This window comes from Drosophila miranda (assembly GCF_003369915.1).
Source record: "Drosophila miranda strain MSH22 chromosome Y unlocalized genomic scaffold, D.miranda_PacBio2.1 Contig_Y2_pilon, whole genome shotgun sequence".
Lineage (NCBI taxonomy): Eukaryota > Metazoa > Arthropoda > Insecta > Diptera > Drosophilidae > Drosophila > Drosophila miranda.
In genome coordinates this window covers 34496756-34520796 of record NW_022881614.1, presented here as the reverse complement: position 1 = coordinate 34520796, position 24041 = coordinate 34496756, and the positions used below count along the sequence as shown (strand labels likewise).

At 44.9% G+C, this 24041-nt stretch overlaps 2 protein-coding genes and 2 long non-coding RNA genes across 11 annotated transcripts; 1 reads left to right on the top strand and 3 right to left on the bottom strand.

Annotated features, from left to right (window-relative positions):
• Positions 1 to 338: 338 nt before the first annotated feature.
• Positions 339 to 3041, bottom strand: LOC117193411. 4 transcript variants are annotated; one of them, XR_004474586.1, is made up of 4 exons: positions 2410 to 3041; positions 2103 to 2351; positions 1990 to 2035; positions 339 to 1579 (listed from the first exon to the last, which is right to left on the bottom strand). It is a non-coding gene; the product is annotated as an uncharacterized LOC117193411 (long non-coding RNA). The 4 variants fall into 4 exon arrangements; XR_004474587.1 differs by lacking the exon at positions 339 to 1579 and adding an exon at positions 1767 to 1867; XR_004474585.1 differs by lacking the exon at positions 339 to 1579 and adding an exon at positions 1767 to 1882 and having other exon boundaries at positions 2410 to 3039.
• Positions 3042 to 4128: 1087 nt separating this feature from the next.
• Positions 4129 to 18388, bottom strand: LOC117193150 (PTB domain-containing adapter protein ced-6-like). 3 transcript variants are annotated; one of them, XM_033397881.1, is made up of 7 exons: positions 18247 to 18388; positions 7363 to 7680; positions 6855 to 7294; positions 6543 to 6787; positions 6023 to 6484; positions 4724 to 4854; positions 4129 to 4646 (listed from the first exon to the last, which is right to left on the bottom strand). In XM_033397881.1, exons 2-7 carry the CDS (start codon positions 7645 to 7647, stop codon positions 4587 to 4589), a joined length of 1623 nt encoding a protein of 540 aa, XP_033253772.1. In that variant the 5' UTR covers positions 7648 to 7680; positions 18247 to 18388; the 3' UTR covers positions 4129 to 4586. The 3 variants fall into 3 exon arrangements, with proteins under 3 accessions (XP_033253772.1, XP_033253771.1, XP_033253773.1); XM_033397880.1 differs by lacking the exon at positions 18247 to 18388 and adding an exon at positions 17550 to 17671; XM_033397882.1 differs by lacking the exon at positions 18247 to 18388 and adding an exon at positions 17550 to 17671 and having other exon boundaries at positions 4129 to 4643.
• A 1121-nt stretch (positions 18389 to 19509) lies between these two features.
• On the top strand, positions 19510 to 21222 carry LOC117193153. The gene is made up of 2 exons (XR_004474518.1): positions 19510 to 19573; positions 19684 to 21222. It is a non-coding gene; the product is annotated as an uncharacterized LOC117193153 (long non-coding RNA).
• LOC117193151 lies at positions 21078 to 22895 on the bottom strand. Of its 3 annotated transcripts, none has more exons than XR_004474516.1 (4): positions 22734 to 22895; positions 21528 to 21687; positions 21299 to 21452; positions 21078 to 21228 (listed from the first exon to the last, which is right to left on the bottom strand). XR_004474516.1 is itself a non-coding variant. In XM_033397883.1 (4 exons), exons 1-4 carry the CDS (start codon positions 22884 to 22886, stop codon positions 21119 to 21121), a joined length of 525 nt encoding a protein of 174 aa, XP_033253774.1. In that variant the 5' UTR covers position 22887; the 3' UTR covers positions 21078 to 21118. The 3 variants fall into 3 exon arrangements, 1 of the variants encoding a protein (XP_033253774.1); XR_004474517.1 differs by lacking the exon at positions 22734 to 22895 and adding an exon at positions 22396 to 22491; XM_033397883.1 differs by having other exon boundaries at positions 22786 to 22887.
• Positions 22896 to 24041: the final 1146 nt, after the last annotated feature.

The following is a 24041-nucleotide window of genomic DNA, read 5'->3' as shown; positions in this document are numbered from 1 at the left end:
TGTATCTCCAGAACCATTCACTTGCTCGGAAACTAAAGAAAATATGAATGTGTTCGCACAACACTTCAAAGTTTCCTCGTAAGCTATCATTTGTCAAAGATCTACTCATGTATATGTACTTCCCTACCGGCATACCATTGCGTGAGCCATTATACTGCACTTTCCAGCTACTAATCAAATTTGCTACTTTTCCCATATCGCGACTTAGATTGAAACTACCATTTCTCTCCGGTAGATTGTTACTATTTCTATATTCATTGGGTATGAAGGTGGGTACGTCTCTTTCTAGATTATGTGACGAAGCTCTAGTAGTTCTTCTTCCCGAATCAGGTTCATTGTTATTTCCATTATCATCTGCATTGGTATGGAAGTTAGGTATTGCATCCGTTCTTCCTGCCCTGTCTGTTGTTAGCTTAGAAATTTGACGAAACAGTTCCGAGATCATGGACTGCATTTGACTAATTTGCGAAGTTATTCGATGATCTACCTGTAATAATATTCTCTGCTCTAAGAAACCATGATGGTTTGGGTTATCCGCAGAAGCAGAATTAGACAATACGTTACTGTTATCCTCGAGATCTACTATCTCATTTGATTGCTGCGACTGTCTCTTTTTCTTCTTTTGACTATTAGTTAACAGAATCCTCTCCAAACTATTTGTTTCCAGGTTCAGATTGTGGTCGGCAACATTTTCGGAAAGAACCTCTAATAAACTGTTTCTTGTAACATTGTTTTGACATGTTGGGCAAGATCGCGACTTATCAAGCCAATTCAAAATGCATGTTCTATGGAAAATATGTTTACATCGTGTTATGAGTTTTAAATCCAATGAAATCATTGGGTGTGAACAGACTCTGCAAACCTGTTCATTATTTGTGGATGTGGTCATATCTAAGCTTCGTCTTACGGCCATGGTGCACACACAAATCAATCTTTAAGAATTTTACCGAATAAATGCTCGAAAATGTCAAATTCACTCCAAAAATAAACTATACGGATCAAGGGTATTGAGATTTGGAACATACAAAGATTATGGCAATACATATCACACCATGACTTGTTCCCAAAATATACTATTAAAAAAAAAATATTGTCTTCAACACGAGCTGAAGCTTCAGAAAAAAAATATACCAATTGTTCCGGGCAGCAAGATTTAATGACTAGCATTCTAAATCTTAAAGATTTCCACAGACATTAATACAATTTTCTTCCACTTAGCTCCTGGCACGCATATAGACCCGATGCTCCCTCATCGTTTCGGACAGAATGGACTGTGACTTGCATCAACCATTGCAGTTTTCCAGAAAGGAAACAAAAGCAAAAATTCTATATGCTGACAATAACTGAGACACAAAGTTTTGTTACGGTTGTTGTTGTATCGTGCCCCACGTTGGGCGCCACTTTTGTAATGTGTCCCGGTGTTCTGGTGTGGTAGCTTTCGAGACGCATTCCACAAACTAGACAACTTGCATAGATGTTATGGTTAGCACTGTGTGGGATCTTTCGGCTAGGGCTCGTCGGATGGGGGGGATCTTTCAGTTGTTCCAGCTAAACACATACAAGAGATTCTGGTGCTAACCTGGCCGTTAGGTGTTATACAAATCAAATAAATAGTGCCATATGCATCGCCGCACGGAGTTAGGTCTTGTAATCTCCGCGTTTACCCACCCTACCATGTTAACTCTGCTCGCCTATTTCTTGTGTTAACCCTTAAACCTCTATATGTTCCCCCTTCCCAATACCCCTGTATAGTTATTCTACTCCAATTTCATGTTGATCAATCTTCAGTGTATTTTCATATTTTAACTCCACTCCAACTAACAACCATCCTCAGCATCACCTCAAATCTTCATAACATCTTATTTATCTACAGTTACAGCAACTTAATTTTAGGGGTTTTTTTTATATATATAAAGAGGAGAAAAGTTTAGAAGAACAAATCAAATTATAAGCAAAGCGGTGTTTTTCTTACTTTTAGTGGTAGCTTACGTTTGGTTTTCCATCGCTGCAACAGGCCTGCATGCATTGATGTGTCCTAGAATAGATTATAATGTACAAAAATTAAATGCAAAAAAAATAATAATAATAGCAATAGTAGCTACGGTTGAATTCAGTGTGTGTGTGAGTGTGTGTCAATCCTTTTCCTTGAAGACATCCGATATGGATATGTCTGTGCCTATCCAGGCCACGACATAGAATTTCAGAGGCAACTGTATGTCCTCTGCCAAGGTCAAAAATAAGGTTGATCGCAAATTTTCGTTGTGCGGAAGAAGTTTGACCTCCGTTGGATAACTTTCGTCAATATTAAATTACACTGGAGAAACCGAGATCGACTGGCAAAGCTCAGACCCCTTTTGGCGAAGAAAAATTTTATCAGCCACATGTCAAAGCGGGGGGTTATGTAATTACCGTTTGGGGCTTGAAACCGGGTTTATCCTTGGAGAACCACAGATTTTTCGGCTTTTCGGCACACTGATCTTAATTTTTTGGGGCAGCTTGGCATGTGCACCCTACTTTCGACGATTTATTGATTTCAATTTTTCTTTTTTTTTTCAGACACGTGTATAACCTTTTATTCTTTTCTTTTCTTTTATCTCGCCGTACCACCAAACTGACCTTCCACAATTTAGTTCCATGGATCGAATGATCCAGCGCTTGAGCTTTGATTTTGTTTCTTCATCCCATTCTAAAGCACAAGGGCTAGATAACCCACCAAGATAACCCAAAGCTCGCTCTCTCGTCAAAAGCTTTCGCTTTATTCCCGTTTATTCCCTTGCATGCTGATAAGCTACAGCTCTGTGCACACAAATAAGTCCATCCAAATATGGGCCGTCACAGAAGGTTTCCGAATATAATAGACTATCGGGAAATGGCATTTCTGGAAACTATTCCGCAGTTCACATGCATTTTTCCCATCTTAATTAACTCCCATCTTTCATTATTTCCCTTAATAACAACTTGTTCCGAACTAAAGCCTTTGTCTGCTTTGATTTGTTTTAATCTGATTTCGTTTTTATACCCGATACTCAAAATGAGTATTGGGGTATATTAGATTTGTGGTAAAAGTGGATGTGTGTAACGTCCAGAAGGAATCGTTTCCGACCCCATAAAGTATATATATTCTTGATCAGCATCAATAGCCGAGTCGATTGAGCCATGTCTGTCTGTCCGTCTGTCCGTCCGTCCGTCTGTCCGTCTGTCCGTCCCCTTCAGCGCCTAGTGCTCAAAGACTATAAGAGCTAGAGCAACGATGTTTTGGATCCAGTTTTCTGTGATATGTCACTGCTACAAAAATATTTCAAACTTCGCCCCGCCCCACAAAGGACGAAAATCTGGGGCATCCACAATTTTAAAGATATGAGAAAACCAAAAACGTAGAATTGTAGAGAATGACCATATCTTTAAGACTGCGGAATCTGAATTGGATCGTATTATTATTATAGCCAGCATCAAGAAAACAATTTCATTTTTTCTCAACCTGTCTCTCTCTAACACACACGTAGCATAGGCGGCTTTGCTTAGAGTAAAACATTAGCGCCTAGATCTCAGAGACTATAAAAGCTAGAGCAACCAAATTTGGTATCCACACTCCTAATATATCGGACCGAGACGAGTTTGTTTCAAAATTTCGCCACACCCCCTTCCGCCCCCGCAAAGGACGAAAATCTGGGGATATTCAAAAATCTCAGAGACTATTAAGGCTAAAGTAACCAAATTTGGTATCCGCACTCCTGTTAGATCTTACTATAAAACGTGTATCTCATAATTTCGCCCCACCCCTTTCCGCCCACACAAAGGACGAAAATCTGTTGCATCCACAATATTGCACATTCGAGAAAACTAAAAACGCAGAATCATAGATAATGATCATATCTATCAGATTGCTGAATCTGGATCAGATCGGATCATTTTTGTAGCCAAAAGCAAGAAATCAATTTTCAGTGGCTACGCAGCGCCCGACGTCACGCTCAGACTGATTTTCTGTCTCTCTCGCACGCACTCTTTGTCGTGTCGTTTAATATTAGCAGCGTCTGCCGGAGGAGAGCCATACTGACTTAGTATCGGGTATAACTGTAGAGTTGCGGTGTCCGCAGCAACTCACAACGTTCCCCCTCGTTTTTTTTTTTGTTTTTTTCTCACATTATCACTTGTTAACATTGTTCGCTCGACATTCATTTAGACCATTTTCAGACGACAGCAACAAATTGGATGATGTTTAAACAAAGAGTGCATTACATTATGGATTGCTGTTGTTTTTTGATTTCCTTTGATCTCGATCCGATCTCAGATAATAATCATATGTATTTATAATTACAATAATAATAGTGGGGGAATCATCATAATAATATGCAATATAAAATCGACAAAAAATCAATGATAATAAATACAATACAATACAATAGAATATATATATAAACAATAATACACATTCATTCAATAATTCGAATTGCAATTGGAATGCGTGCGATTTGGAGAAACGTCGCGGGAAAACGTTCAAACGGATATAGGATAACGTTTAACGGATAGATATCCATCCAGTGGGATGAATCTTAAAATTGCTATCCCAGCTGAAATGGCCTTGATATCTACTTTCGCAGGGGATCCAAACTCTCCAGCGAAAAGTCATCGATGTTCAGCTGATTCTGCTGTAAAATAGGAGGAGTATAACATTTCCATATGAATATCGTATCTTGTGATAGGTTATGGTATATCAGGGACTCACCTTAAAGATGGTCGGACCATTGCTCATTTCGAAAGGATCCGAGCCGAATAGATCTGTGTTGCCATTCAGCCCATTGCTCGTTGTCACCGAGGTGCTGCGTCTGGATGCAGCAATCTTTGGCGGCGGCGCCACTGCAATGAAAAAACGAGGGGGAACGTTGTGAGTTGCTGCGGAGACCGCAACTCTACAGTTATACCCGATACTAAGTCAGTATGGCTCTCCTCCGGCAGACGCTGCTAATATTAAACGACACGACAAAGAGTGCGTGCGAGAGAGACAGAAAATCAGTCTGAGCGTGACGTCGGGCGCTGCGTAGCCACTGCAAATTGATTTGTTCCTATTGGCTATAAAAATGATTTGATCTGATCCAGATTCAGCAATCTGATAGATATGGTCATTATCTATGATTCTGCGTTTTTAGTTTTCTCGAATGTGCAATATTGTGGATGCAACAGATTTTCGTCCTTTGTGTGGGCGGAAGGGGGTGGGTCGAAATTTTGAGATCCACGTTTTATAGTAAGATCTAACAGGAGTGCGGATACCAAATTTGGTTACTCTAGCCTTAATAGTCTCTGAGCTTTTTGAATATCCCCAGATTTTCGTCCTTTGCGGAGGCGGAAGGGGGTGTGGCGAAATTTTGAAACAAACTCGTCTCGGTCCGATATATTAGGAGTGTGGATACCAAATTTGGTTGCTCTAGCTTTTGTAGTCTCTGAGATCTAGGCGCTAATGTTTTACTCTAAGCAAAGCCGCCTATGCTACGTGTGTGTTAGAGAGAGACAGGGCGAGAAAAAATGAAATTGTTTTCTTGATGCTGGCTATAATAATAATACGATCCAATTCAGATTCCGCAGTCTTAAAGATATGGTCATTCTCTACAACTCTACGTTGGTTTTCTCATATCTTTAAAATTGTGGATGCCACAGATTTTCGTCTTTTGTGGGGGCGGAAGTGGGCGGAGCGAAGTTTTGAAATATTTTTGTAGCAGTGACATATCACAGAAGTCTGGATCCAAAACATCGTTGCTCTAGCTCTTATAGTCTTTGAGCACTAGGCGCTGAAGGGGACGGACAGACGGACAGACGGACGGACGGACAGACAGACAGGGCTCAATCGACTCGGCTATTGATGCTGATCAAGAATATATATACTTTATGGGGTCGGAAACGATTCCTTCTGGACGTTACACACATCCACTTTTACCACAAATCTAATATACCCCAATACTCATTTTGAGTATCGGGTATAATAACCAACCATTATCCATGACACTTTAGCTTATGGAATATTTCAACCTACATAAAGGCGACGATATGTTCAGCTCGCTGGAGAAGCTACTGCTGTTTATGCTGATGCTGTTGCTGCTGTTGATCAATAAGCTGCTATTGGTAATGTTATTGTTGGTGCTGTAGCTGTTGGTGTTGTTGTTCTGCAACTTGTGATCGTTGTTGTTGAAGAAGAGATGCTGGCCAAAGCTCTTGGGTGGCTCGAAGCCGAACAGATCATTGCTGATGGCATTGCGGCCATTTCGGCCATTGCTGCCATTGTCCTGGGTGGCCTCTTCGGCACGTGGATCGAAATCGCTGTCCGAATCGGAGTTCAGCAGCAGCTCATCCATCTTCTGGCTGTTGCTCTTGCCGCTGATGCTGATCTGGCTCGACAGAGTGTTCCGCGGCGGCACAATGGTCAAGAAGGAGCTGGGCGACGCTGAGTGGACCGAGGCCGTCGTGGAAATGGTGTCAATCAGCAGCTTATCCTCGTCTGCAATACAGTTGGGCAATCAATTGAAAGGATACCGCCGCATTTGATTCAATCTTACCCAGCTTGCCGTTGCTCAGGGCCTCGCCGCTGGCATCAATTCCATTCTGCAGCTCACTGGTGGGTGGCGCCTCCAGAATGTCCTTGATGCCCAGTTTAAAGAGCATGGCATCCAGCTCGGCCTTTGGCAATTTTGCGGACAATTCGCTCAGTCGCTCCTTGTACTGGGTAACTGTTTGCTTCAGATGATTGATCTGCTGTTGCGCCTTGCTCAGATTTGTCTTCTCGGTGCTGTCCATGTACTTTCTATAGTCAAATACAAATCTCAGTTTAGTTGAAGCTAATTAGTTCAAGCTAATTGCTGCCCCCTCACCTGTAGGCCAAATCAAAGGCTTGGCCAATGGTCAGCGTTATGTCCGAGGCCAATTTGTTCGAAATAAAGACAAAGCACTCGTGGGTCTCCTCGGTTTTGGGGCTGCCGTTGCCGCTGCCATTGGTATGGCCATTCGTCGTTATCGTCGTCTCGCCATCCCGCGTCTTGACCGTCTTGGCAATGAAGCTGAAGAACTTCTTGACACCCTTCTCGTCCGCACAATACGAGATATTGTACAGCGGGAACTGGTGCAGAATCTTGTGGGTGCGCGGCTCCTGGATGGCCACCCCCTTGATGCTGATTGTTATCTCGAGCTTCGTGAACTTCTCCTGGGTGCCCGTGGCCGCCTTCTTCATTTGCCGGCCAAACTGTAGCTTCCGTATGGCTTCCTTGACCACCTCGATGCCCTTCGGCTGGTCCACGCTCAGGTTACCAAAGAACTGCGCCAAATAGAGGGACAGAGAGACAATGGCTGGGTCGTCACACTTGGATCTCTGATCACACTCACCTTGACTAGATAGACCGCATGTCCGCTGATGAGCTGCTCGGGCGTATGCAGCCAGTTGCGCTTGCCGCACTTTGTCTCGCTCTTGGAGTCGCCACCGTTGCTGCTGCCGCCGCCGCCGTTGTTGTTGCCGCTGCTGATGTTACCCTCGTTGGCCGAGTCCTTGTCCTTGTCCTGCTGTTGCTGTTTGCTGTTATTTTGCTTATTCCAGAACTTCAGCTGCGCCATCTTGGCAGCCGTTTTGCTGCCCCCGGTGCTCCCACTGCTGTTTGCTGTCTGATAAGGCATCGTCGTCGTTGGCGTCTTCTTTGTCTTTCGAGGCTGCAATCGGAATCGGAATTTAAATGAGAAATGAGATTCAATTTGAACTTTGGACATCCGGGTTTTTCCCCATTCATCCCATCCAACCCATCAATCCCTCTCTGATTGGAAACACAAATGAATTCCAGCTGTCGCCAGAGCTGGATGCTGGCTGCTGTACTGATGTATTGCTATACTGCTAATTATTGTTATACAACCAACTGAATCTAAATGTATTCTTTTGGCTAATGGCAAATCGTGTTCGCGATACACACAGAGACAGAGAGAAGCCTCTAGGGGGTACTGAGAGGCTGAGAAAGACACGACGGGGTGGGAGGTAGCTGTGGTTCAGGTGCAGCCTCATGTAAGCCAATCCCCACACTGTCATCTACGTCAGCGGCAAACCTGTTGCTGGGTGGCACTACCAGGCAGCAGCCATCAGCCATCAGCTGTCGCCATCATTGCACTTGGACCTGGATATAACCCATATATTCATATGTAGGTACATGAGTACTTGTACAGTGTGTCTACAGTGCGTTTCAGCAAATGCGTTTTAGGTTTAGTCTCAGAATGAGGTCACGGATCGCCACCATTCGATGGCTCCGAAGTGAGAACGCTTTGGGATATCTTTTGTTATTGAATATGGATGCTAATCGCCATGAGTCATGAACTGGCTGGCAATCACGTGAAAGCGTATGGCTTCTACTAAAATGTTAATTTGAAATGTGTCGAATATAATTATTATGAAGCCCGAGGGGATTTATGCATTAATTTCCGAGAAGAAGAATAATAATAAAGGTCCATTTCAATTGAATCTTATTGTAGAATTATTTCCGGTTTATAGAGAGAACTCGTAAAATGTAATGATTGATTTTTGAATTAAAACGAGAATGGAATGGAATATCTATTTTTTTATTGTCGTAACTTTTCCCACAGCCATATGGGATGTCGTACAGTGTCGAAACGCACTGTCCGCACGTACAGGTAAGTACATTTGGACGTCATTGTGTCTGACACCGCCAAGACAGACAATAAGACTAAAGTTTCTCAGGAAAAAAAGCAACCAAACCAAAATGATAACAAAGTCGCCAAGCTGGCTTTTGGATCAAAGTCACACCTTGGGGACGGACATTTCGTGCCGTCTCATAATTAAGAAAAATCTTGCAAAATTTGATGAGGCTTTGGTTGTTTTTGTTTTTTGTTGCTGTTTCTGTTGATATTTCTCTATTTTTATACCCGATACTCAAAATGAGTATTGGGGTATATTAGATTTGTGGTAAAAGTGGATGTGTGTAACGTCCAAAAGGAATCGTTTCCGACCCCATAAAGTATATATATTCTTGATCAGCATCAATAGCCGAGTCGATTGAGCCATGTCTGTCTGTCCGTCTGTCCGTCCGTCCGTCTGTCCGTCTGTCCGTCCCCTTCAGCGCCTAGTGCTCAAAGACTATAAGAGCTAGAGCAACGATGTTTTGTATCCAGACTTCTGTGATATGTCACTGCTACAAAAATATTTCAAAACTTCGCCCCGCCCACTTCCGCCCCCACAAAGGACGAAAATCTGTGGCATCCACAATTTTAAAGATATGAGAAAACCAAAAACGTAGAATTGTAGAGAATGACCATATCTTTAAGACTGCGGAATCTGAATTGGATCGTATTATTATTATAGCCAGCATCAAGAAAACAATTTCATTTTTTCTCGCCCTGTCTCTCTCTAACACACACGTGGCATAGGCGGCTTTGCTTAGAGTAAAACATTAGCGCCTAGATCTCAGAGACTATAAAAGCTAGAGCAACCAAATTTGGTATCCACACTCCTAATATATCGGACCGAGACGAGTTTGTTTCAAAATTTCGCCACACCCCCTTCCGCCCCCGCAAAGGACGAAAATCTGGGGATATTCAAAAATCTCAGAGACTATTAAGGCTAGAGTAACCAAATTTGGTATCCGCACTCCTGTTAGATCTTACTATAAAACGTGTATCTCAAAATTTCGCCCCACCCCTTCCGCCCACACAAAGGACGAAAATCTGTTGCATCCACAATATTGCACATTTGAGAAAACTAAAAACGCAGAATCATAGATAATGACCATATCTTTCAGATTGCTGAATCTGGACCAGATCAGATAATTTTTATAGCCAAAAAGGAACAAATCAATTTGCACTGGCTTCGCAGCGCCCGACGTCACGCTCAGACTGATTTTCTGTCTCACTCGCACGCACTCTTTGTCGTGTCGTTTAATATTAGCTGCGTCTGACGGAGGAGAGCCATACTGACTTAGTATCGGGTATAACTGTAGAGTTGCGGTGTCCGCAGCCACTCACAACGTTCCCCCTCGTTTTTTTTATACCCGATACTCAAAATGAGTATTGGGGTATATTAGATTTGTGGTAAAAGTGGATGTGTGTAACGTCCAGAAGGAATCGTTTCCGACCCCATAAAGTATATATATTCTTGATCAGCATCAATAGCCGAGTCGATTGAGCCCTGTCTGTCTGTCCGTCCGTCCTTCTGTCCGTCTGTCCGTCCCCTTCAGCGCCTAGTGCTCAAAGACTATAAGAGCTAGAGCAACGATGTTTTGGATCCAGACTTCTGTGATATGTCACTGCTACAAAAATATTTCAAAACTTCGCCCCGCCCACTTCCGCCCCCACAAAGGACGAAAATCTGTGGCATCCACAATTTTAAAGATATGAGAAAACCAAAAACGTAGAGTTGTAGAGTATGACCATATCTTTAAGACTGCGGAATCTGAATTGGATCGTATTATTATTATAGCCAGCATCAAGAAAACAATTTCATTTTTTCTCGCCCTGTCTCTCTCTAACACATACGTAGCATAGGCGGCTTTGCTTAGAGTAGAACATTAGCGCCTAGATCTCAGAGACTACAAAAGCTAGAGCAACCAAATTTGGTATCCACACTCCTAATATATCGGACCGAGATATATAATCTGGGGATATTCAAAAATCTCAGAGACTATTAAGGCTAGAGTAACCAAATTTGGTATCCGCACTCCTGTTAGATCTTACTATAAAACGTGTATCTCAAAATTTCGCCCCACCCCCTTCCGCCCACACAAAGGACGAAAATCTGTTGCATCCACAATATTGCACATTCGAGAAAACTAAAAACGCAGAATCATAGATAATGACCATATCTATCAGATTGTTGAATCTGGATCAGATCAGATCATTTTTATAGCCAATAGGAACAAATCAATTTGCAGTGGCTACGCAGCGCCCGACGTCACGCTCAGACTGATTTTCTGTCTCTCTCGCACGCACTCTTTGTCGTGTCGTTTAATTTTAGCGGCGTCTGCCGGAGGAGAGCCATACTGACTTAGTATCGGGTATAACCGTAGAGTTGCGGTGTCCGCAGCAACTCACAACGTTCCCCCTCGTTTTTTTTGTTCTTGTGTGACTACAGGAAAGCTATATGCCGACTCAGCCGAAGCCGAAGTGAGGGACTCTAAGCGCTCTAAAACCAACCACACCTATCGCGGATCCCGGCGGTACTGTCGCGAGATATTACTTCGCCGGGGGGAGATGCCCGTAGGGCTCTTCTCTTAATAATATCCTTTATCCTTTATCTCCATAGTTACGGCCATGAAGCTAATCGCGGCCCAGTTTCCTTCCGACTCCAGCAGGCATTCTGCCAGGTTTGTCACCGCTGGCATTCTTCCAAGCTTGTTGCTTAAATCCTCTCGATCTTGCCGAAATCTTGGACATTCGAAGAAGCAGTGCTCTGCGTCTTCGATGACCCCTGCGCAGACCACGCAGAAGGGGTCGTCCTCGTGCTTAAACCTATGCAGGTAGGCTTTAAAGCAACCGTGTCCTGTCAGCAGTTGTGTCAGGTGATACTCCACTTGTCCATGGCTACGGTTCAGCCAACTCTTCAGGTCTGGGATTAGCATATGGGTCCATCGCCCTTTGCTGCTGTTATCCCACGAATCTTGCCATTGCAGGATTGTGCGCTGCCTTAAGGCACCTCTGGTGTCCTGCTCCGTAGTCCGCAGGGTTCGCTGTGCCCTGATTCCTGCGGCTTCTCTTGCCAGCTGATGGATGGGAATAATTCCTGCTACCACTAGTGCGGCGTCTTGGGATACCGTTCTGAATGCGCAACACACCCTCAGGGCACACAGCCTCTGGACTGCATTGCATTCTCGGGCATATGTTTTATGCTTCATTGCATCAACCCATATTGGTGCAGCGTACATTAGCGTTGAGCCAACTAAGCTCGCTAGTAGCTTTCGCCTTGGCTGTTTCGGACCTCCGGTTTTGGCCATGTTGCGGGATAGGGCCACTGCCGTCTTTCCTGCTTTGCTGCTTGCATACGCCATGTGATGCTTGAAGCTGAGTCTGTGGTCAATCATGACCCCCAGGTACTTCAGGCTTGGACTGGAGCTAATAGTGCAGTCTCCTACTCGGATCGTGGCCGTCTCCACTACTTTCCTGCTGCTTATGAGCACCGCCTCCGTTTTGTGGGTGGCTAATGAGAGATCCCTCCCTGATAGCCATGTTCTGGCTCTCTCTACCGCGTCGTTGCAGATTTCTTCCGCCGCTTCTTTCTGTTTTGCCACTACGACTATTGCTATGTCGTCGGCAAAGCCTACCACCGTGGCGCCCATTGGCATATCCATCTTGAGGATTCCATCATACATGATGTTCCACAGCAGCGGGCCGAGGACCGATCCTTGGGGAACTCCTCCAGTGATTTGGTGCTCACGTGTCCCCTTATCCGTCTCATATATGAGCACTCGGTCTCTTAGGTAGTCCGCGATGATATTCTGCAGATACGGCGGTACTTGAAAGTTTCTCAATTCTTCTAGTATGTGATCCCAATTGGCAGAGTTGAATGCATTTTGGACATCGAGTGTTGCCACTATGCAATACTCTTTGGGGACCCATGCTGTCTCGGTGAGAGCTGACGCGTTACTGCCTTCTCCAGCCTGGTGTGGATTATGCGCTCGAGGATCTTACCCACTGTGTCGAGCATGCAGAGTGGTCTATAGAATGATGGCTCCTCGGTCGGCTTGTTCCCCTCGGGTAAGAGGACTAGCCGCTGTCGCTTCCATGGTCTGGGGAAGGTCCCTTCGGACATGCACGCATTGAATAAATCCACGTACATTTGTGGATTGGTCTCAATAGCCGTGCGGAGAACGGCATTTGGGACCCCATCAGGTCCTGGTGCTTTGCCGTTCTTGATCCGTTGTAGAGCTTCGAGGACTTTTGCTCCCGTGGTGGCTTCTATTTCAGGTGGCGGTATTCTATCCATCACCCTCTGGGCTGCCACTTTCTCTGGAAATAGGGTTTCTACTATGTTAACCAGCAGATCTGCACACATTGGCGGCGGGGGACTGAACACTCGCAGTCTCTTCATTACCAGCCTGTATGCGTAGCCCCAAGGGTTCGCATCTGCGTCATCGCAGAGCTTTTCGAAGCATTTGCGCTTGGCATCCTTGATCTGCCTCTTCAAGCAGCGTCTGCTTTCCTTATATTCTCCTTGGAGCCTCTCGAATTCCGGGGAACCTCTCGAACGCTGGTATAGTCGTCTTTTCCGCTGGCACTCCTGCCTGGCGCTACCTATTGCAGCGTTCCACCAATACGTTGGCCTGCGGTTGTTCAGGCTTCTTCTTTTCCTTAGCATGGAGGCATCACATGCTTCCGGCGTATGTATGGCCAGTTGGCTTGCTCTCTCTTCAGCCGTACCGTTGGTCTCGTAGTCCTCAAACATGGCCCGGACCATATCCGGCTCTAGCGTTTCGGTCTTATAACCGATCTGCTTGCCAATGAACGGGTTAGGTGCGCCCGCTTCCTGGATTTCACATATGAGGGCTTGGTGGTCACTCCCGGTGTATAAGCCACTAACTTCCCACGTTGTCCTGCGGCTGAGGCTGCTGCTCACGAACGTAAGGTCTATTATAGACCCCGTTCCAGCTCTGCCGAACGTCTGCTGTGTGCCTGTGTCCAGCAGTACGGCATCCAACGTCGCAAAGCATTCTAAGAGCGCCTGTCCCCTTGGGTTCGTTCTCGGGCATCCTCACTCCGTCGCCCAAGCGTTGAAATCGCCGGCTATGAGCGTAGGGTGTTTCTCCCGCGCATCTTCAGCAATCCTTTCCAGTGCCTGCGTCGCCTGCTGTAGGCTGAGGCTCGGGGCAGGTAGCAGCTATATATGTGCACTCCATTTATCCGGGCTCTGGCGAATCCGTCTCCGACGTATGTTTGCAGTAGTTGCTGTGTGGGACTCGCACAGCTCCATATCGCTGCCTTCTTGCTCGAGTCAGCAATCCACTCTCCCGAGTTGCGATTCCGGTATTGCTCGCTTATGACTGCTACATCAATACGGTGCTCCCTTATGGTCTGGTCCAGCAGCTGCTGTGCCATCTCGCAGTGGTTGAGGTTTAGTTGGATGATTTTCATCTATCCTTCATTTGCTGCATCGCCTTTTGGTACTGCGCGCACCTCGAACTCGTCGTTTGGTGCTTCGGGTCCTTCACCCGGTGGCGCTTGCAAAGAATGCAACTTGGTTCGTCTTTGCAATCTTTGGCCTGGTGGTCGGCTCCTGCGCAATTGTAGCAGCACTTCGTGAAGTCTTGGCTGCTCTTATAATTAGGCGCGATGTGGCCAAACTCCATGCACTTGTAGCATCTTCGGGGAGTTGACTTGGGTCGTATTCTGCAATACCCCCCCAGGCGAAGTCTTCCTTTCTCCAGGAGGGGCTTTGCTATAGCCGGTGGAACTTTCAGAGTCAGGGTCTGCGTGCTCCTATAGGCTGGTCTGATGGAGATGGCTGCGGCCTCGCAGATTTCCACCCCTGCCTGCGCTTTGAGTTCCGCTAGGACTTCCTCTTGGGTGGACACTTCGTCTATGTCCCTTACCTCCAAGATGACAGTTTCGGTAAGACTCCTTACTTCAACCGTGCTTCCTAGCGCTTCCTTGACTGCTGCCTGCATCTCGTGGGTTCTCGGGTCCGCCGATTTTTCCAGCATCAGCAACAGCTCTCCTTTTGCTGTGCGTCGCACCCCTTGCACCGATTGCCGTAGCTTTTTAAGACTTGGCTCTGTCTTGACCTTCCTTAGAATGTCTGCATATGAGACAGTGCTGGTGGCGGCGATGACTATTGCATCGCTGCGGTCTTGGTCGTTGCTGCTGCTTTGGCTTTGGCCTTTGCCTAGCTACGACCTTCACGGCGAGCTACGGCGTCCCTCATTTGGCCTTCCTGCGGCTTCTTCTCCGTTTTTTTTACTTTTTGGGTCCATGTTTTGGCTTCTATGGCCTTGGGGACGGGGACGGGTGGGTGGTGTTCCTGGGCTCTGGCCGTGCCCTCTTTCCCGCCCTCTGCGTCACTTCCGGCTGTGTAACCTTGGCTACAGCCTGCTCCGCAGGGATCGCCTGCCAGCACGATTCCAACTCTCGCTGCAGATATTCGATCTCATCCACCAGATCCCTCATTGGGTTCGTGATGGACCTCTTTGGGAGCACCATCAGCTTCCTCAACTCTCTGGCCTTTTGGCCCAAGCTCGCCAAATGCGCCATGGCCCTCTCCTTCGGGTCTGCTTGCTCCTCTTCGGGGCGCTGCAGCCTTGGAGGAGAGGATCTTGCGCGCTCCTCCACTGCTTCCGCCGGCTGGTTTGGCGATCGCGCCAGAGCATTTTTCCGGCGAAAGGGATTCTCCTCATCCCAGGCGAATGAGCTTGTCAGCGGAGTGCTGCAAGCCGCAGCTTGTTCCCGCTGATCGCTCATCTCCGATCTGGCCGTTGATCTGGCAGCTCCGGTTGCTGTGGCCGCGCCCTCTATTGGCCAGACGCTGTCGTTTTCCAGCACTTAGCTCCGTGCCTCCAGTCAGCTGTTCTTCCGTCGTTATCCAACACCACTTGCGGTGTGCTTGGCCAATTTTGCCCAAAAACAAAAAGAAGGCAGCAACCAACAAGTGGCGCCAAGAATCACAGCGAAGAAGAATAGGAAAACAGGCACTTACCTGCTGTTCCTTCCCCCCTTCGGCCTAGGGCTCTACGGCGTCCCACTGGGATTTCGGCCAGTACTATTGGCCAGGTGGCCGCTTCTCTGCTTGCGGACTTGCGTTCCGCGCAGGTACATAAGTAAAGCGGCACTACTATGGCTCGCGCTAACTACTCTTTGCCTCTTTTCCAGGCTAACTTCCGACGTTTTCCACTGAATTATACGGAACGATTTAAAAACACGACCGTACTCACTAGAATACAGTGAGTGTGTGTGTGTGTACACATGTATTTCTTAAGTTTGATTTATTTTGGAGTTGCCAGCGGCATTAAGGAGGGGCAGGCAGATCAGAGTGTGGATAGCGGTGGTTGCATTAGGCAATCGCACAAAAGCGAAAGCTAAATTGGCCAAAAACGGACAGAGACGACTACGACTACGACTGCGGCTCTACGATGACGACAGCGACCGACCGATGGCGGGCTATAACATACAAAAATTCGAAAATAGCACAGCGCCCCTGTAAAAACAAAACGATTCGAATCGAATCGAGTACCAGGGGCACCCTGTGTGGAGGCAATTATGGGGAGAGGCACACCGCACACAAAAAATTAACTAAACAGAAGCAACAATTTCAAACGACGTAAAAAGATAATGTCGACAACTAAACCGCAAAATCATACATACACACATATGTACTTATCTACACACACACAATCTACAAGTGTACAAATTTACATATACTATATTTAAGAGATGTCGCGGAAGTCGTTCTCGACGTCGCACTTGTAGATGCTGCTGATGCTGCTCCCCCGGCCACCACATCAATCCTTCCCGTCCCGCATCATTTGGAATGCAGAAAGCGTAGGTAAACACACAAAAATAAAGCTTGATACAGCGGCATCAATAAGTGAGTGCTGGAATGAGCTGAATTGCTGCTGCTGGTAATGTAACAAGAGCTACTTGACACTAATCCCCCACATTTATGGGGATACAGTACAGAATGGGAAATGCTCGGTGCAACAATGAGCTCCAAATTGTCAAGACTGTCTAAATGCCTGACAAATCCAATTCCAAGTCAAATTTTAACTAATTTCCGCAATTCTAATTGCCCTCTATCCCATATTTCTCAGAAAGCTAGATTTAAGTTCAAAAAAGCTATGCAGTCATCACTGGATATCGCAGAGGTAGATTAGACGAACGGCAGAGAGTCGTTAAGTACATCCAATATGTAAATGGCGGTACGAGAATATGCCCGAACATGCTCTGAAGTGGGGGCAGTGGGGAGTGGGGAGCGGGGCGAACGGCGGCAGGTGGAGGCGGTTTGTACTCAGATCAAAGTGGACCTGCGCTGTGCACTGACTGTGAAATGATTGTGAACCATTTTCGTTTCTCTCCAGCGTTTCAATCGTTTGTCAGTCATATATTTTATGCCCAGCTCTCTGCTGACGTCGTGCTTCCCTGTGTTTATGGGTATTTTCTTTCCTTCCCTGCTGAGCAGACACTTTCTTTGGAGCTGGGCAACACACACTGGTGGCACAAGCACGCTTCACTCTTCAACAGGTGAGTGCTTTTGGTGGATAGCGACTGTAGAGCATTGCACAAGGCCAGCCAGCCAGCAGAAACAACAAACAGAAGAGAGCGGCTTTTTTATGGCAAACTTTCATAATTAGCAGAAGGGGGAAGCGGGGTGGGCTCTGCGTGATGTTTGCTTTTGTGCGTGACTATTTGTTTGCGGCAATTACGGGAATGTGTTGCAAGATGGCCATGCAGAAAACATACACAAGAGGTTTTTAATTGAGCAGCACACTGACACACAAATGCTAATTTTTTAATGCCCATTGTATTTGGAGACTAAGTACATGGGCACTTTTGCTTTTCTTTTACAGTTAACCGCAGCATCAGATCAGCCACAACACGCATACCGTAAATCCCTACAGTCGGTGAGGAGGAGAGAGGCGAGGAGCACAGTTACAAAAGTGTTTCACCGCTAGTTCTAGAGCGCCACGGCGCCAATCACATACGTACACGACGGGAGACAGCTGCGGACTACACAACAAAAAAGCCCAGCTCCAACTTTTTCAAGTCGTTTCGTTTAATTCACTTGCACTCGCACACACACACACTCTCAAAAAGGGGGAACGTGGTACAACTATATAAGGTAAGGCCATACCACGACATAAGCATCCAAACCAACGCTACTAAGCGAGGCCGCCTTACCTCATAATGGTATACCATGGGGAGAGCAAAAGAGAGCCAGTGAGATAAACAATTGTTCAGATGAGATTATGGAGAAATACTGTGAGAGAAACAGGGAGCAGATGAGTGATTGTTTTTTTGTTGTTGTAGTTTTAATGGTTTTAAGTACTTTTAAACAAATTTCAAGCCAAACAAAGACATCAGTATTGCACTCTGCAGTCTCTCGCTCTCCAGGTCTCTCTTCCACCCACTCACTGATCGGGCGCTCTCTCTTCTCTCTTTTTCTCTCATGACCTGCCTTTCGTTAATGACTGCAGAAAATGACGTGTAAGACAAACAAACGTTTAATTTTTTGCAGACACAAAATCCCAGGGAAATTTTTTTTTTGAGCGCGGATTTAGTTGCTGGTAATCGCACACTTACTTTAGTTACTTGTTAAACAATTTTCGCTAGTTCCACTCGTTTAAAACCTGGAAATCTTGGTTTCGTTATGGTTTGCCTTGTCCGTTGATTGAAGAAATTAGTGCAATTGATGCGATGATGGTGCTCTGCGGCGGCACAGATTTTTATACCCGATACTCAAAATGAGTATTGGGGTATATTAGATTTGTGGTAAAAGTGGATGTGTGTAACGTCCAGAAGGAATCGTTTCCGACCCCATAAATATATAGCATCAGCATCAATAGCCGAGTCGATTGAGCCATGTCTGTCTGTCCGTCTGTCCGTCCGTCCGTCTGTCCGTCCCCTTCAGCGCCTAGTGCTCAAAGACTATAAGAGCTAGAGCAACGATGTTTTGTATCCAGACTTCTGTGATATGTCACTGCTACAAAAATATTTCAAAACTTCGCCCCGCCCACTTCCGCCCCCACAAAGGACGAAAATCTGTGGCATCCACATTTTTAAAGATACGATAAAACCAAAAACGCAGAATCGTAGAGGATGACTATATGTCTTAGAATGTAAGATCTCAACCAGATCGTATAATTATTATAGCCAGAATCAAGAAAACAATTTCATTCTTTCTCGCTCTGTCTCTCTGTAACACACAGGTTTCATGGTCGGTTTTGCCAATTGCAAAATATGAGTTCAAGGATCTCAGAACCTATAAGAGCCAGAGCAACCAAATTTGGTATCCACACTCCTGTGATATCGGACCTTGACCGTTTCGTGTCCAAATTTCGCCACACCCCCTTCCACCCCCGCAAAGGACGAAAATCTGGGGCATCCACAAATCTCAGAGACTATTAAGGCTAGAGTAACCAAATTTGGTATCCGCACTTCTGTTAGATCTCACTATAAAACGTATATCTCAGAATTTCGCCCCACCCCCTTCCGCCATCACAAAGGACGAAAATCTGTTGCATCCACAATATTGCACATTCGAGAAAACTAAAAACGCAGAATCATAGATAACGACCATATCTATCAGATTGCTGAATCTGGATCAGATCGGATCATTTTTGTAGCCAAACGGAACAAATCAATTTTCAGTGGCTACGCAGCGCCCGACGTCACGCTCAGACTGATTTTCTGTCTCTCTCGCACGCACTCTTTGTCGTGTCGTTTAATATTAGCGGCGTCTGCCGGAGGAGAGCCATACTGACTAAGTATCGGGTATAACTGTAGAGTTGCGGTGTCCGCAGCAACTCACAACGTTCCCCCTCGTTATAGTTACACGCGACGTACGCTCACGGCGAGGGCAAGGATGCTGCGGGATGCTGGAAAGGTGGCTGGCACGGCAGGCAATAAGGTGCGGTGACGCAGGTGGCTTGTCGTCTCTTTGTAATTAAAAAAAAATACAGTTTAGTTTTGGCGCGCGCTCTCTAGTCGCTGTCCCTCTCCTCTCATTTTTTCTATTAGCGAACGAACTGCGCAAATTTACGATAACAGCAGCCGCAGCAGCAACAGCAACAACAACCACCTCTACTACAACAACCATGCGATGTGGAATATCCTCAGCACCTTCACGGTCCGATGGTTTGTTTTCGATCGCGCCGTCTGCCAAGAGACTGCGGGACTTGATTTGACCAAAATACTTACGGGTCTCTTTCGCTTTGCAGCGACATGGCTTGCCAGGGCTGCACACCGCTGGCTCTCCTCGGGCACGAAAGACTTGCGTGCAGCTTACCACTCAGAGTACGCAGATCGAAGCAGATCGTTTTTACCATGAGAGCGGATCGTTTTACACCAGCCCTGGTAGGCAATGTAAAACTCGCTATTGAGCCAGAGGATCGGCTAGGTGTTTCATCAAATGCTCTACATCAAATTGAACTTGGATGGTGGACATTGAAGCCTGCTGTTCCTTTTTAAATAAGGTATTCTCCATTCCATATTTTATTTTATTTAATACCATTACGAAGGAGGAAATGCGTAAACTAGAGATAAAAGAGCCTCTGCCTAAGCTCGCACTCACATACCCACCAATTTCCAGCGTAGGAGATTAAGCGTAGTTTTCTCTTTTGTGGTCGGAGTTGCGGACTCACTCACACACACAGTCACAGCTTGGAGCGAACATATGTCCGCCTAGGTGTGTGTATGTGTGGATATTTCTGCTTGTTTACCTGTTGCTGCTCGTCAATTGTTTTTACATTTAGCCAGAAAAATGTTTTCCTTCTACAACTGCGAGAACAGGCAACTAGTTCCGCACTGGTGCCGCACTAGCTACCATTCTCACCTCCCTGGTTCCAGATCGATTACCCGCAATGTATTTCAGCGGAGAATTTAACACATGCATGTCCTAGGGCGGAACCACCCCTGGTTCCCACTCGATTACCCTTCGATTACCCTTAGCTAGTTGCTCAGGAGGTAGTTCCGAACTAGTTACGAGTAGAAAGCCAGCAACTAGTTCCCCACTTGACTACCCCTCGATTACCTGTAGCTAGCTCTGACCTAGTTACCAGTAACTAGTTCCGAACTGACTACTGGTGGTAGTAGTCAATCTGGCAGTCTGGAATAATACAAAAATAAAAACTCAATGTCTTTCAATATAACGAATAATTTTTAATTATATGATGCTTAGCCTACTCCTGGTTTTTGGCAAGACACTTCTTTTTAAACACCCTTTTCTTCATCCTTTGCATTGCCTTCCGTACAGTGTTTTCGGGGGGCTCATCGCCAGGCGGAATACATTCTGTAATTAATATTTATTTTAATTTATATGAAAAATTTTTACCAGTAACTAGTTCCGAACTGACTACTGGTGGTAGTAGTCAATCTGGCAGTCTGGAATAATACAAAAATAAAAACTCAATGTCTTTCAATATAACGAATAATTTTTAATTATATGATGCTTAGCCTACTCCTGGTTTTTGGCAAGACACTTCTTTTTAAACACCCTTTTCTTCATCCTTTGCATTGCCTTCCGTACAGTGTTTTCGGGGGGCTCATCGCCAGGCGGAATACATTCTGTAATTAATATTTATTTTAATTTATATGAAAAATTTTTAAATCTCTAGAAGTGTAAATGGTATTTTACCTAGCAAAGCTGCAAAAAATTCTTTGTGGGTCCTAAGGGCCTTCTTCCCTTGGACCCCATCGACGTTATATGCCAGAACAATGTCCTCACTCAAAATAAAGTTCAAGCCGCTCAAAACGCCAGCTGGCTGGAGAATTGATTTCATTGCTGTTATCTGTAAGTGAAACATTAAAATATAAAGATAAGACAGAGAAAAAAGTCATAAAATTTAGAGTTTAGATTTACTTACATAAATGTCCCTATTTAATTTTATTTTTTCTTCCAGTTCTATAAGCTCTTCCTCACGTTTTATTGGGAACTGTCCCCGAATGGGATTCAATTCCCCCTTACCAGCTGCTTTATTAAAACAGTTTGATCCGCTAAAATTTGGACCACTGCTTTCAATTGATCTAAAAACAATGTTGTTAATTAATTTGATTATAAAAATATTTTTCTATTAATCTTTTAATTGATTGATGTTATAGGTTCCTCATAGGAGCTCCTAATATTTGAAAGCCTTTGCCCTATAATTGCCCCTCCCTCTTCTTCAGTAAACCCTTTCACCATAATTGGAATATTTCCGTTAATAAAAAAAAAATTATCTGGTTCCTTTACTGACAAAAAAAAATTTTTTAAATAACACTTACTACCCACTATCTTAGGATGTGTGTCCTGGCGTGCCGCTAATAAACGCTCTTGCTGGAGCATCTCAAACTACTGCCCTAATAACTATATTTATATCTCTGCCACAAATGGTGAGCCTGCCATTCCTTAACGCTTTAAATTCTAGACAAAATTTTGCTAAAAACTCTTTACAGCTATGGGGCTTACTTTTCCCTAAAAATATACCGACTGGAAATACTGGAACATTTGGATAATTGTTAACTCTAACTAATATTGGCCATAGCTGTGCCCTTGAACTTCTAAATAATGGAAGTCCGTCAACATTTATATCAATATTGAGTTCTTCCATTATATCTATATTCTGAAAATGTCGTTCCAGCTGCCAGGCTAGGCCTATGTGAAGATAAGATCCGCCACCAACTAACTGAATATCACCTCTGTGCTGGCGTTTTGATTTATAAATCGGACAAACATCTATATTTTCCCCTTTTTACTAAATCAAGTGTACATTCACGCGTTGGCCTATGCTTCATAAACCACTGCCTAAGTTTGTCATTTAATGACTATTCATTTGGCTGAGTTTTGGGATTCTCATAGATGAATTCCTCCTCTTCTATCAGAATTTCTTTTTCTTCCACGTTTTCTTCCACGTTTTCTGCCACTTTTCCTACCACTTTTCCTGTCACGTTTTCTGCCACTTTTTCTGCCTCTTTTTCTTCCCTGCACAACGCTAACTTTGCAAGGTTAGCTTCCCTTTCACTCTTACGGAGTCTACGCAAATGCCTATTGCTCATCATTTTATTTGAAATATATAATATATATTTGCACGTACCTGTTTATATTAATTTGATTTATTTTGTTAATTTATTAATTTCTTTTCTCACTTTTTTAACAAATGTTCACACAAAAGACTCTTCCAGCGATTAGATCTTGTACAGAAGTGAACAAAATCAACGCATAAAGCAAACGAGGAAAACAAATGCATTTTGTTGTGTAAATTCTTGTCTCTTTCATTCCACGAGCGCAACTACAGTAAAATATCACGATTAACTCGTAAAAACTAGCTGAGTGAGCACTGTAACTCCACGGAATTGCGGTTATTTGCCGACTTCGAAAACAAAACGAAGGAGGCTTCGTTTTTCGGTTCTTTTTCGACTGGTCCGCGTTCGCTTCCCGCGTAACTAGTTGCAGAACTAGTACATTGTAGTCGACGAAGACCTGGTCCGCGTTCGCTTTCCGTGTAACTAGTTACAGAACTAGTACATTGTAGTCGACGAAGACCTGGTCCGCGTTCGCTTCCCGCGTAACTATTTGCAGAACTAGTACATTGTAGTCGACGAAGACCTGGTCCGCGTTCGCTTCCCGCGAAACTAGTTGCAGAACTAGTACATTGTAGTCGACGAAGACCTGGTCCGCGTTCGCTTCCCGCGTAACTAGTTGCGTAGCTAGTTGCGCGGTAAACAGCGCAGAACTAGTTCGAGAGGGGTCAATTGACCCCTTTGGTTCTACAGGGTAACTTTAGCTCGACGCAAAGACAAAGACCACGCTCAAAGACAATATTGTCGTTGTTATTGCTGCTGCTGGCAGCCGCAAAAGAAGAACAAGCAACACAAAAGCAAGAAAGTGAAGACAAGCTTTCTGAGCCGAAGCTTTATATACACTTTTGATTGATCTCTCTCTCCGATGGCTTTTATATAAAAAATAACCACACGATTCGAATGATTTGTTTAGATTATTTACCGGCTGTTGATGCTGTCCAAAAGCATGGTAAACAACTGCCCAAAATAATAGCACTTCTTGCTAGGGTATAAAAATATTTATTTTCGTGATACGTAATTTCTTGTGCTGTTTGATCGGTTGGAATTGCAATGGAACTGGTTTCCTCAGTCAACCGTATAATGTACGACGAGAGGATTTTGATTATTTGTTAGCCATATAGTTAGCTATCGCTGTAGCTTTTGTTGCCGCTGCTCTTGCTATTGTTTTGTTGCATGCCGTGCATTTTTCCAGCACACATTTTTCCTTTTCTACGTTTTGCCACATTTTGACTGCTGTTGGGTTAAGGCTCCCCCAAAAACCGGCTTCATATGCAAGAGTGTGCGTACTTGTGCCTGTGTGTGTGTGCCAACGGCATCCGACT